General features: G+C 41.2%; 1 protein-coding gene across 1 annotated transcript; it reads left to right on the plus strand.

The window, feature by feature from the left end:
- The first annotated feature begins 4,856 nt into the window (after positions 1-4,856).
- Positions 4,857-7,426, plus strand: mibp2 (muscle-specific beta 1 integrin binding protein 2). The gene is made up of 8 exons (XM_047581401.1): positions 4,857-5,132; positions 5,759-5,849; positions 6,046-6,094; positions 6,299-6,491; positions 6,583-6,654; positions 6,772-6,878; positions 6,981-7,071; positions 7,153-7,426. Exons 1-7 carry the CDS (start codon positions 5,107-5,109, stop codon positions 7,064-7,066), a joined length of 624 nt encoding a protein of 207 aa, XP_047437357.1. The 5' UTR covers positions 4,857-5,106; the 3' UTR covers positions 7,067-7,071; positions 7,153-7,426.
- Positions 7,427-12,744: the final 5,318 nt, after the last annotated feature.

The following is a 12,744-nucleotide window of genomic DNA, read 5'->3' on the forward strand; positions in this document are numbered from 1 at the left end:
TAGCGGTGCCACTGATTCAGCATCTCAAGTCTCGTTAGATTGACATCAGGGAACACGGTTGAATGGCTGCATTAGCTGGAAAATGTCATGTGAAAGTTTAACATGAAATTTAGTTTGGCCTTTACATATGGAGCATGACACAGTATTCGTGTGAGTGGATGGAGTCATAGGGATATCCATGACTTATTATCCTACGATTAGCTTGAGTTTCGTCGTATGTTTTTTCATGAAAAGGACATATTGTTTCTGTTTGAGCATTCAGGGAAGCGTATGCTGCGATTTCTATGAATGAGTTATCAGATGGTCACAGTCTGTATGCGTTGTTTAGTATTTAGTTAACATTTCACTCATTTTTGGCCAGATATATGGTCATTTGTATTGATGGCAATGGTTCTCGTTTTTTCTTTAAAATATTAGAACACTGCATAAGCACGCATTTTGATTTTCATGTTATTTCCTGCAAGGACAAAATGTACAGTTCTCTCTAATAAATTTATCCGACCGACACAGGTACTAATTTGCTTGCAGATAAATATTTTACATGCAAAAACCTGAGCAGGTTACAAAAAATTAAAGCGTTATCGATAACTACTACTATCCATCAGTGTATAGAGCAGTGCATCAGTAATAATAATCCAGTATTGTAATAGGACTGATCCCACCCCCATCGCACTTGCCACATTTTGACACCTTATGTAAACACCAATCAGCCACAACATTAAAACCACTGACGGGAGAAGTGAATGACATTGAACACCTCGTGACAATATAATGTTCTGTTGGGAAACTATTGGACCTGGCATTCATGTGGATGTTACTTAGAACCACCCACCTTGACCAGACCAGGCACCCCCAGCCCATAGCCCCATACCCCTTGATGGCAGCAGACATCCCCAGTAGGATGCAGGCTGACACAGACACACACACACACACAAAAAAAAAATGGTTTAGGAACAACTAAAAACAAACAAACGTGAAAAACTGCACAAGGTGTTGACCTGGCCTCCAAATTTCCTAGATCCCAAACATCGAGTATCTGTGGGACGAACTGGAACAAGCCTGATCCACAGAGTCCCCTCCCCTCAACCCGTGGGACCCAAAGGCCCACCCTGAGAAGGCCACGTCCATTCTCTGATGAGTCACAGCTGTTTTGAGGCACGAGGGAGACCTACACAGCATTAGGAAGGTGATCATAATGTTACGCCTGATTGGCATATTCCGCTCGCTGTACATTACATTATCTGCAAATTGAAATTGCCTCATAAATACACTGTATATTCTCTGTATTGTGGGAAAGTTGGTCAATAGTGTTTATTCAGATTCTGGCATAATAATTTACTTATATATATAATTTCACTTTGTTGTGCAATGGTACATTTTCAGATTGCGATGTTCTAAGTTGGACTTTTACGTTTACTTTCAGTGATCTATGTATTTATTTTACTACTGGTTAAGGTCCTTCTTTAACATCACAGTATATGTAACGGTGACGGAGCCACCGCACACTTACGATTTCTATTTAGAAGCACAGGAATATTTCCTGCGACCTCCCATGCACGGCTATCACAGCATCACAAGTTTGAAACGCATGCAGATTCACGTCACTAGGATTTGTTTCTTCACCAAATGACTGCGTGACAAACGAGATTAGGCGCCGTGCATGATGAATCTCCCAGTTACACTGTCAAGGTGATTGTGTTGCCGTTTTATCACATGGAAGTCAAATGGGAAGAGAGCTTGGAAGCTGTCTCTATCGGCCTATTGTGGCAGTTGAGTCGAAACCTGAGGACTTTTAGTTATCTCGCTTTGCCCTTGTTAATAGATTATACTTATATTAGATCTGTGCATTCGATGTACAGTGTGGCAGACTTCAAGAAAATCTCTGACTCCAAGCCGAGCTGAATGAAGCCGAGCGAGACTATGAATAGAAATGTTACAAGCTGAGCTGAATTCCACACTTGGCGACTTCCTCCTCATAGTTGAGGTTCTGGAGGGTGTAAACCCCAATTTAGGCAATATTTCGGTGTAACCTCAGGAAACGGTGTCATGAAGTCGGTTGGGGAAGTTTCTAAACAAAACAGAGAGAGGTCAGCTGGCTGGTGAAATGAACACCACAGCAACGCGATTGTGTCCAGGGTATTATTTGTTTCCTTTTGTATCTCAGACTTAGACACTCCTGTGTGTCCATGGCATCAGTGGCAGACGTACCCATGTATGTAGGAGTGGGAAAAAAAAATACAATTCATCTGAACCAGCGTAGAGCTGTCTATTGTGAACGTGCGTAAGGAACAAGAGATCCTGTTTTTACGGATTAGATAAAATGTATTCATGCCTGAATGTGCTTTTGAAACTAAATGTTTTTTTACACTGCTTTCCAAAAATTTATGGTGGTTTTACGTCACATTTAAGCAGTGGTGTAAAGTAAATGTCAAAGGCAAATACTGAACTTTTTTACTCGCAGTAACACAGATCAGCCATAGCATTACGACCTAGTGCCTTGCATGGTGCCTCATCCGTCGCGGCATGAACTCCACTAGACCTCTGGAGGTGTGCCGTGGTATAGCACCGAGGTGTTATCAGCACATTGTTTGACGTCTCCAGGTTGCAAAGTGGGGCCTCTAGCACATGCAACAGTTGCTTGATTGGATAGAGATCTGGGGAATGTGGAGGCCAAGTCAACACCTTGAACTCGTTGTGTTCCTTAAACCATCCCTGAACCATTTGTGCTTTGTGGCAGGGTGCATTATAATGCATCAACCAGGACATACCATTTACATTGCAACTTTTACTTCAGTAAAATATACAAGACATCATTTCATTGTTTAATTTTATAGTGTACCGCTGTCGTATTCAAACGCATGAGGATAAAGGCTTGATCTTGTTTCTGGCGAGTCTCATCAAAGATTCAGCGATGAACAAACTCAAGTGCAAACGGCTCCAGAAGACGAGTGGCTACATATGATTTTTCACGAATCTTTCAACTCATTAACAAGTGAAAATAAAGCAGGAAAAGTTGTAGTAGAAGTAAGAACGTGTTGCTTAAGTTAATTACCAGTGCTTTAACATTGTGGTTTATTGATTGAAGAAAAATGACTTTCATCTTATGTTTATTACCACATTAAAAATGTTGGTCAACCGACGCCAAACGCCAAATTATAGGGTGGAAGAAGTATTCAAATAGCAACATGCACTTGTTATGTAAACTGCAAATGTCAGATAGCAGGATGTTTTGATTATGATGCTTTACGTCAGTCTACATATATAGATGCAAACATGTGTCCTGTGTGTTAATAAGTTAACTTTTATATTCATCTGAACTTCTTATATTCTACATTTTGCATTCACTCTGACATAATTACTTAATTATTACATCCGGAAAATAGAAAAGCAAGTTAAAAACAACATGGCAATGATAGCTAGGTGCCTATAGATTGCCAGGTAAATAAATATTGTATTGGGATTAGTAGAATATACAGTAATTTGGCATTATTTATGTGACTTTCCATAGAACAAGCTGCAGCCAAGAGTAATTCAGTGCCTGTTTTCTACACAGAAAAAGACTTTCATTGTTTTAAGCATTTGCGTGACAAGCACAATCTGGTCGGCATGTTATCCTTTCGTTTCTAAGAATTTCTCAGTCACATTTTAAAGATGGTCGTGTTACGCTTGTCATGGCAATCGAATGGGGTTGACATTTATATTTTTTTGCTTTCGGTGTTGTCTCGCAGAGAAAGTGGAAAAAGAAATAAAGTTTAAAAATGTGATGCAGATCAGTTTATACTATGATGTCTCTCTCAAACAAATAAGTTGGTTCCCACTACGACTGCCACAGATTTCTTACTGTCGGCTGAATTCAGTTATTCTGATTTAAATTTGTTTAAATTCTGTCTTAGGCAAAATCATAAATAACATCCACAAGTATATCCCTCATGTATGTAAATGTATTTTATTACTTTAACGTGGTTTTCATGCAAGAATATTCAATCAGTCAAACAAACAAAGGCAAAAAATGTCAAAGATATGAAACATTTGAGCTTACACAAGAATTATTGCATCTCTCTCAAACTAATCCTTTTGTTACCACTACTTGTGCCACAGATCTCTTACTATAGGTTCAGTCTTAGAAGGTGTAAACATGCCTGAAACTGGGGTATTTAAATATATGGTATGGTCTGTTGCAATATATAAATTTGTCACAGTGTCTGGCAGAGAAAGCGAAGAAAGTTAGAAAATGCGATGCAATTCAGTTTATTTTAATGCATCTCTCTCAAACAAATAGGTGTGTTCTCACTACTACTCAGTCAAACAAACAAAGGTGTATAAAAGTTTTAAGATATGAAACATTTCACTTTATATAATAATTTCTGCATCTTTCAAAACCCTTTTGTTGCAACTACAACATGCCACAGATCTGTTACTAGAAAATGTGATGCATTTCAGTTTATTACATCACTTTCAAACTAACAGAATTGACAAAAAAAGACAGAAAAACAACTTAAACCTGTTTAGTTTATACAATTATACCATCTTTTACGAACTAATCCTTTTGTGTGCCACAGATCTCTCACTAAAGGTTCAAACTGAGTCCCAGAATGTAAAAACATGCCTGAATCTGGGGTACTTTAAATATACGGCATGATCTAGTGATGCAAAAAATAAATTTGAATTTAAAACTGTTCTACAACCACTCAGCTGCTCTGTTTTTTATTTATTTCTGCGGTCAAGGATTAAAATTAAACATGGTTTAAGGTCAAACGGAGGGAGGAAATGGGGAGGGGCGTGGCTGTGGTGACGCTCGCCTGTGATTGGCTGTCGCGGGTGTCCAGAGGTGTTTATATAGCCAATCACGGTCCTGGTTGCAGTAGATCTAGAAGCAGCATTGAGCTCCGGGTTCTCTCTCTCTCGGTGGAAGACTGCGGTACGAGTGACAGCTCGTCTCTGCCTCTCTTACCTTAACTCAACGCAAGTGCCATGGAGGAATCAAGTAGTTGACGTTTCCTGTTGCAGCCTTCTCTTTTAAGCTTTCTTCTCGTCAGATCATTGAGCTCCTGACTTTCGTTGACGTTTCCAACTCTCGACTGACCCGTTTTTTGACCATCCGCAAACATGAAGTACATCATCGGCATCGGCGGGTGAGTTCCACTGGATGAATGGATGCTTGAGCTAAGCTAAGCTAAGCTATGCTAGGCTGCTAGGCCCTAAAAGCCCGGGACACGTGGGGGAGGGCGGTCATGACATCCGCTAAATTCATGCTTCCTTTTTTTTTGTTCTGCTATTGTTTAAGCGATTTCGTGTAAAAATATATATTTGCACAAATCAAACTGTGTCTGTAAACCGCGAAGCTAATTGATAAACAAAGGCTAAGAAGCTAACAGTTAAAAACGTGTAATAGAGACGGTTGAACTTGCACCTTGTTGACCCACCCTTTTTTTTTTGAAACGATATAGATTTTAACCTCTAAAATACATGCTTATTTTATATTAAAATATTTCTTGTTGATCTAGACGTGTGTTGAAATCGGTATTTTTTTTGTTTTGTTTGGGGATCAGTGATAGAAAATCGTGTTTTAAATATATTTTAGCCCTCTCGGACCCGGAAGCGACAAAAACGCTTTTTAAAACTAAAATTTGCATTAAAAAAAAATAAAATCTGCGATGGTCTAGTTTGTGATCGGCCTGTTTTTTTCTCTACTCTTACTTTTTATATGGATTGCATCATCCACCATTAATTTCCTCTTCATTCCCTTTTTTCCATGCAGCGTAACCAACGGAGGGAAAACCACCCTCACCAACAGACTCATCAAGAACCTGCCCAACTGTTGTGTGGTTCATCAGGATGACTTCTTCAAGGTGAGTTGCACACACATCTCGACTCAGTGAATTTTGGATCTAGTTAACCGAAAGGGTTTGCTGTGAGTAGCACAAGTCGGTGGGGTGTTACCGCTTTGCCGCTTGTGTTGCAAGATAGTGTAAAAGCCTTCCATATAGCACAGAGTGTAGCACTAGTGAAATGTACCTGGGTACATCTCATCAATGTATGTTTCAGCCCCAAGATCAGATTGAAGTTGGTGAAGATGGCTTTAAGCAGTACGATGGTAAGCCCGGGTTTTTATGAAAGGGGTGGTGTGTATGTGCGCGTGGCTGATTGTTATGTTTTTGTGTGTTTGAACTAGCTGCAGTGTGTGATCTGCATGCAATATAGATAAAGTTGTACTCTGAACACGTTTCTTACTCACTCTTTGCAACTTTCTATGCGCTTCTTTTTCCTTCCGTCCTTCCTGCTTTGCTTTTCTTTCCAGTCATCACTGCTCTGGACATGGACGCCATGATGAGTACCATCTACGCGTGGCTGGACAACCCGGTGAAGTTTGAGAAGTCTCATGGAGTTAATAACACCCTGGACACTGAGATCGTCCCAAAGTCAGACACCGACAACAAGGAGGAGGAGACTCACATCCTTATTGTTGAGGGATTCCTGCTTTACACCTATGGGTAAGAACGTGTGTGTAACTGTATTTCCGTTAGGGTTAATTATTATTTTTACTGTAAAAAGGGAAATGACATATTTCTCTCTGTCCTTCAGACCTTTGATCGACGTGCTGAACCAACGTTACTTTATTTCCATCCCGTACGAAGAATGCAAAAAGAGGAGGTGGTAAGTGTTCAGACGCTCTTCTTATGTGGAGTTTGTAGTTCAGTCTGTGGTCTTGTTGACTCATAATAATAATAATAATAATAATAATAATGATAATAATGTTGCATTTTTCTGCAGCTCTAGGAACTACGCGGTGCCAGACCCCCCAGGCCTTTTCGATGGCCACGTCTGGCCCATGTACCTGAAACACAAGAACATCATGGAGACATCATGTGTTGATGTTTGTAAGTCCGCACTTTAATTCTTTCCTTATGTCTTTTACGTGCGCAGTCAGATTAACGGGCGGAGGCTGATCATACTGATTTGATTGTGCTGTGTTATTACAGTGCAGCTAGATGGGACCAAGTCGAAGGAACAGCTGTTCAACTTTGTCTATGGCAACATCCTGAACAACATCCAGAAGTCTCTCTAACAAAGGTGCGTGAATCATCCAGTCGTACTGTTTATAGCGTCTTAATAACCAAGTGTATGTTACTGATTGTGTTCTCTGTATTGCAGGTCATCCGATCGGCTAAATGGAGCATATACTCAATCTGCAAGCAGAAGACCACCTTGCCTTAAGTTTCTACCTGGCAGCTGACTGCTATGAATATTTTTTTTTTTTTTTTTTTTTTTTTGTAAATGTATAACTGACGGTATGAAATGCTGTCATGATTTTCTATCTACCATATTTATTGCTTTGTTACAGCCTACACTCCAACAAGAGTTGATGGATATGTTCAGAGATTGATTGCACTTAGTTGCAAATGTCAATAAATGACTCTCCTGACAACTTGGTGCTTGTGTAATAACTTTTAAAGGTAATAGTTCTGTCTGGTTATTACAAGGGAAGTGTCAGTGTATCCTTGAGTAATGAATTTGTAAATGGTTAAAATACAGCGAGAGTGCCAGCCCTGGGCAGCTGCTAAGTTTGGTGACGTGCACAGATGGCCGTCGCTATCTTGCTCCCAGGCAACAGTTGGTATGAGTGATAAGTGGAAGGTCGGGTCTTGTGATCACGGGTTTTGAGTACAGTTTATCTAAAGTATACACTGATCAGCCACAGCATTAAAACCACTGAAAAAATGACGTTGGCCATTAATGACACTCCTTGATAGCAGCAGTATACAAGGAAATATGGTTTAGAAATAACTCAAAATCCACAGAAGCCGACCCCCCCCCCCACCCCTGTCACCAGACACCACAGGACACGATGTCCATGTCCATTTTCTGACGAGTCATAACTGTTTTGACAGCACAAGGGAGACGTACACAATATTAGGAAGGTGGTCATAATGTTATGCCTGATCAGTGTACAAACCAGAAGCTAAAACCCTGATGTCCATTAAGTCAGTGGTGAAATAAATACACAGTGGAGCCTGAATCCACTTGGATTTAATTTGAAAACTAGTTGGCAAAACATTCCAACACACATAGTATAAATGCACATGGTTTATTAAATTTTTAATAATTTGAAATACTCTCTCACACGGTTTCAGTATGAACTGAACATTATAAAAGCCATAAAGATGGATTTAGCGCAGGGCTGTTATATCAGGGCACCTTCACCTAAAGAACCAGCGTACAAGGGTAGGTAGGTCAGCAGAGCATTGTTTATTATCGCGGCCGAAAACGGTCTAAATTCCAACATCTGGAGTTATGAGTATGTGAGGCCCCTCTGTGGGCGTGAATTCTCTCCGTTCTTTCTTCACTGTAAGAAAACGTTATGTAATGTTGCTATAGGAATGTATGGAAGTAGGTCAGAGGTGTGTGTACAGTATGTCCTCCTGACCTAAATGTGAGAAGTTCTTTTTTCCTCTTTTTATGAAACAGATGCACACACACACACATATATATATTATATAATAATATATTAATAATATATTAAAATGCTTCAAAATCCTTTTGGTTAACAAAGGTTATATATATTTAACCTGCCTTTCACAACAAACCACGTTTTATTTTTAGATCCAACCTTGTGAATCATATTCCATTTAACAGTCACTGCTCCATGTGTCATCCTGGAATGAAAAAATCTTAAATGTTAACATTACCCTGCATGCATGCATGGAGGTCCGACAAACAGAGCACGTGTTGTATTATTCACCGGGAACAAAGCAGCTCTTATGGCTTCCAGACAGACTGCACGATTATTGACATATCGCTGCCTCTGCAGCAACACACAGACTCACAGTGGACATGTGTCCTTAATGGGAGTCATATTAGGTTACAACACATGTATTGTGTATTGTATTTGGTTATAGTTTATAAAGTTTTATCGTCACATTCACCTCGGCTTTTTTCTTACACTTCCACCCCTGCCACCATAATATTTTGACCATCTGCCTAACATTTTGCAGCCAGAACATCCCTGACCCCCATGTAAACATGGACTCCACAGACCTCTGACAGTTTGTTGTGTTGTCTGGCAAGTTTCGAGCCTCCATGGATCAGACTTGTTTGTGGAGCATATCCCACAGACACTCGACTAGAATTAGATCTGAGGCATTTGGAGGCCAAATAAACACCTTGAGCTTCTTGTTGCGTTCCTCAAACCATTCCTTAAACATTTTTGCTTTGTGGCATTGTACGTAATCCTGCTGACAGAAGCCACTGGCCTTAGGGAGCTCTGCTTTCATGAACATGAAAGAGTCGTCCGTATCAGTGCTTGGGTAGACGGCACGTGCCAAAATAACATCCACGTGATCCAAGGTCTTCCAACAGAACGTTGCCCAAAGCATCACACAACCTTCACCAATCTGGGCCCTTCCCATAGCCCATTGGTGTGATACATTTTCCAGGTAAGTGACACACAAGCACCTGGCCAACAACACAACGTTAAAGGAAACGTGATTCAGCAGACCAGACCACCTTTACAGACAACCTGACTGGTCTGTGGCTACGCGGCTCCACACGAAACCAACTTTGACGCATTGTGTATTCTGACACCTTTCTCCAAAAACCAGCTTGAACAATAATTTGTCTGTTGGATCCAACCACACAGGGCAGCCTTCAGTCCTCACATTCATCAGTGAGGCTTGGCAGCCCACGACCCCCTCACCAGTTCACCACTTTTCCTTCCTGGGACCACTTTCGATAGATATTGACGTCTGCAGACCAGGAACACAAGAGCCGTAAGTCACCAACATAAGTCGACCCACGGCAAAGTTGCTCAAATCCTTCCACTTAAAATTTTTCTTCTAACACATTAACTTTGAGAAAAATGTTCACTCACTGCCAAATATATCCTGCGAAAGTAACAAGATAATCAGTGTTTATTCACTTCAGAGGTCACAATCTTATGGCTGATGGTGTATCTGCTGTTTGCGTCATCACTAACTCTATTTCCATTTCTTTTAGTATAAAACTGTAATTGTTCAATCTGAAATGAGATTCAACTTTGCTTTATAGGTTACTGTAAGAGTTAAGGTTGTGTAACTCAGACTGGTATTCAGGGAGGGAGTGAAAAAAAAAAAACACAGACAGAGTAAGATAGTGAGATAGTGAGATCTAATTACTACCTTGTCCATCTTGGAAATTTCCAGAGGCTTCTTTTAGCTTCAAGCAGGACAAACACCCAAAATACTTCATCCCATCAATTTACTATTCAGATCCTCAGCTTGGACCAAACTTTTTTTTTTTTTTTTTTTTTTTTAGGCAGGACGTTTCACTTTGTGTTTTGCATCCACCTTTAAATGTGCATCCATTTGCGTGCGATTATACGTGTTAACGGGGCAGAAATCTAACAGCGACTCATAATATGCTTAACTTCGATGCCAAAGATCGTTTTGGGACGGTGTTAATTTCCTCGTCGGGCAGCTAACTCATTCTAAAATGGGCGTTACTTCACAAAATGTGCAAGCTAGACACGGCAGACTTGAATGTGTGAGATAAGCAGTTATATAACTCTGACTGCTGCTGCTGGCAAGGAATCCAGGATAAAAAAAAAAGAGAGAGAGAGAGAGAGAAAAGAACAGAAAAAAAGGAGCAGTGTTCCAGATCTGCACTCAGATACGACTGAATATGTTTTGTTGACTTGTGCTTCTCCGTGACTTTACGGCAAAGTAAAAAACAAACTGCTATACTTTGAGTGCAGTTTCTCCCGGCTTGCAGAACCAACGCAAAAACATCTCAGATAAAAATGCTTAAAGGAGCTCTGTGGTGATAGGAAACAGCATCTCTTGACACCCGTATCGCCTCCGGGCTACAACAAACCCTGCAGTTTTCCAAACCACAGCAACCACCACAGTGAGGGTTCTGAGAGCTGCAGCACCGGCTCTCACTGGATCTTGTTTGTGTATGTAAGTTTGCGTATCCCTGTGTTTCTGTCTGCCTCGGCGTACAGTGTGCGCGTCTGTGCTGCCTCTTCGTCTGACTCCTTACACACCTCTCGGCAGTGTGTCCAAAAAGCAGAGGAAGCAACAGTCTGCTGCGGTCGACCTCAAATAGTGAATATAAACAACCCCATAAATCCTCCGTCCAGACCTCTAACTCCATACAGTTAAGGTTTGGATTATCACATCTCCACCTCACGCGGGTCAGACAGGGGCACAGCCGCGCAACCGCCGGCCAACCTGGCTGCAGACGTGACTGCAGGTCTGCGGCCGCCGCCTGTCAGAAGACAATTTCTTTGTCTCACTCAAGTCGTCGCAGAGCGCACTTTAACGTATTCCCAACCAAGGAAAACAACAAAGACGGAGAACATTCATTTGATCAAATCATCCTTTCCCTTCCACCGCAGCTCTTCAAAGACCGCCTCAGAGCCTACGAGCTGTTTCTATATTTACTGCCTTTATTGCAGTCTCGGAGGAGCCCATGAAACCAACCATTCGTGCCATAAAACCTTTGGTCGCAAGTGCTGGCTGCTGCGAGGATTTGTTTTGAAAATGTGACCCTCTGAAAAGAAAAAGCGTGGCAGCGACGAGCGGGGCAGGGTTAATGCTGCACCTGTGGGGCTGGAGTGAAAACATCTACTGCGGTTCACCCACTCTGTCTGTGTTTACACAGATTGGAACAAGCCTTGGGAGGAATTACACCGCAGCGCAGACACAACAAGACAGTGTGTAACCCCGTACATGGCATCGGATGCTTAAGCCGAACACACTGCGCTGCTGTTGCTGCTGCAGCCCTTCAGGTTCACACTGAAATAGTCGCATACGTTAAATGAGTCCTTAACGCATTTACACAGATTGTGTGCTATTACTGAAGTATCACCACACATTCGTCAGCACGTCAAATGGAGCTTGAGGTTTAGTGTGTCGGCTGGTCTGCAGTGATTCGACTGGAAATCTGTGCACCACTAACATATAACAATAGAGGGTTTTCACGGCGTAGCATCAACCATGATGGAGGCACTCGGCAACAAAGCAAACAGAGCACACGGACTGAAGTAGATCACCGAAAATGGTGAATTATTGCAATGGTTTAGGCAGGCCGTGAAACGTATTTGGAATTTTAAGAAGAAAAGCTATTGCAAATCAGGGAGAACGGTGTCAAAAGTTATCGGAGGAAATGAGGCGCTTGTGGTTAGCGAAGTTAAACCAGGATCTACAGGCAAAAGTTTGGAAAACATCGGAATTAGTTTGGAGCAGCTCTTAACTAATTTTCTATAGCCGGGGTCTTCAATGTTTTTCAGGCCAAGGACCCCTTGGACCCCTTTTTAAATTTCAAACATGTGCAGTAGGGTGGCCGTGCTGGAAAATTGTCAGGGAAAAATTAAAAGAAATGTATATAAAAAAAAGTCTGAACAACTAAACTTTTTGTGACCCCCTCTGCAGTACCTCCACGGACCTATAATGAAGACCTATGTTCTAGTGTAATAATGTAAATCATATTTCAAGCTACCACATGTGGCATTATTGACTTTTATCTGATTCTGATCACATTTAATAACCTGCTACAGTAGCAACACAGGTTTGAATTACAGGTTACGAATTATATTATTATCATTACACTAGAAAATTACTTAAGCTGCTATCGACATTTCAGTTACCAGACAAGAAATGGGCCGAGCACATTCGGATGTCGTCCAGACTTTTGTCTCGTAGATCCTGGTTTAGCTTCACTAACCACAAGTGCCTCCTTCCCTCTGATAATGTTTGGCGTTGGTTT

The sequence above is a fragment of the Mugil cephalus genome, chromosome 3, assembly GCF_022458985.1.
Source record: "Mugil cephalus isolate CIBA_MC_2020 chromosome 3, CIBA_Mcephalus_1.1, whole genome shotgun sequence".
Taxonomy (NCBI): Eukaryota; Metazoa; Chordata; class Actinopteri; order Mugiliformes; family Mugilidae; genus Mugil; species Mugil cephalus.

What these genes read in the sequence shown, in the direction of transcription:
- mibp2 (XM_047581401.1), top strand. Translation starts at nt 5,107, where the DNA reads ATGAAGTACATCATCGGCATCGGCGG. An exon ending in TTCCTGCTTTACACCTATGG is followed by an intron (nt 6,492 to 6,582) that starts GTAAGAACGTGT and finishes TCTGTCCTTCAG; the next exon opens with ACCTTTGATCGACGTGCTGA. An exon ending in GACATCATGTGTTGATGTTT is followed by an intron (nt 6,879 to 6,980) that starts GTAAGTCCGCAC and finishes GTGTTATTACAG; the next exon opens with TGCAGCTAGATGGGACCAAG.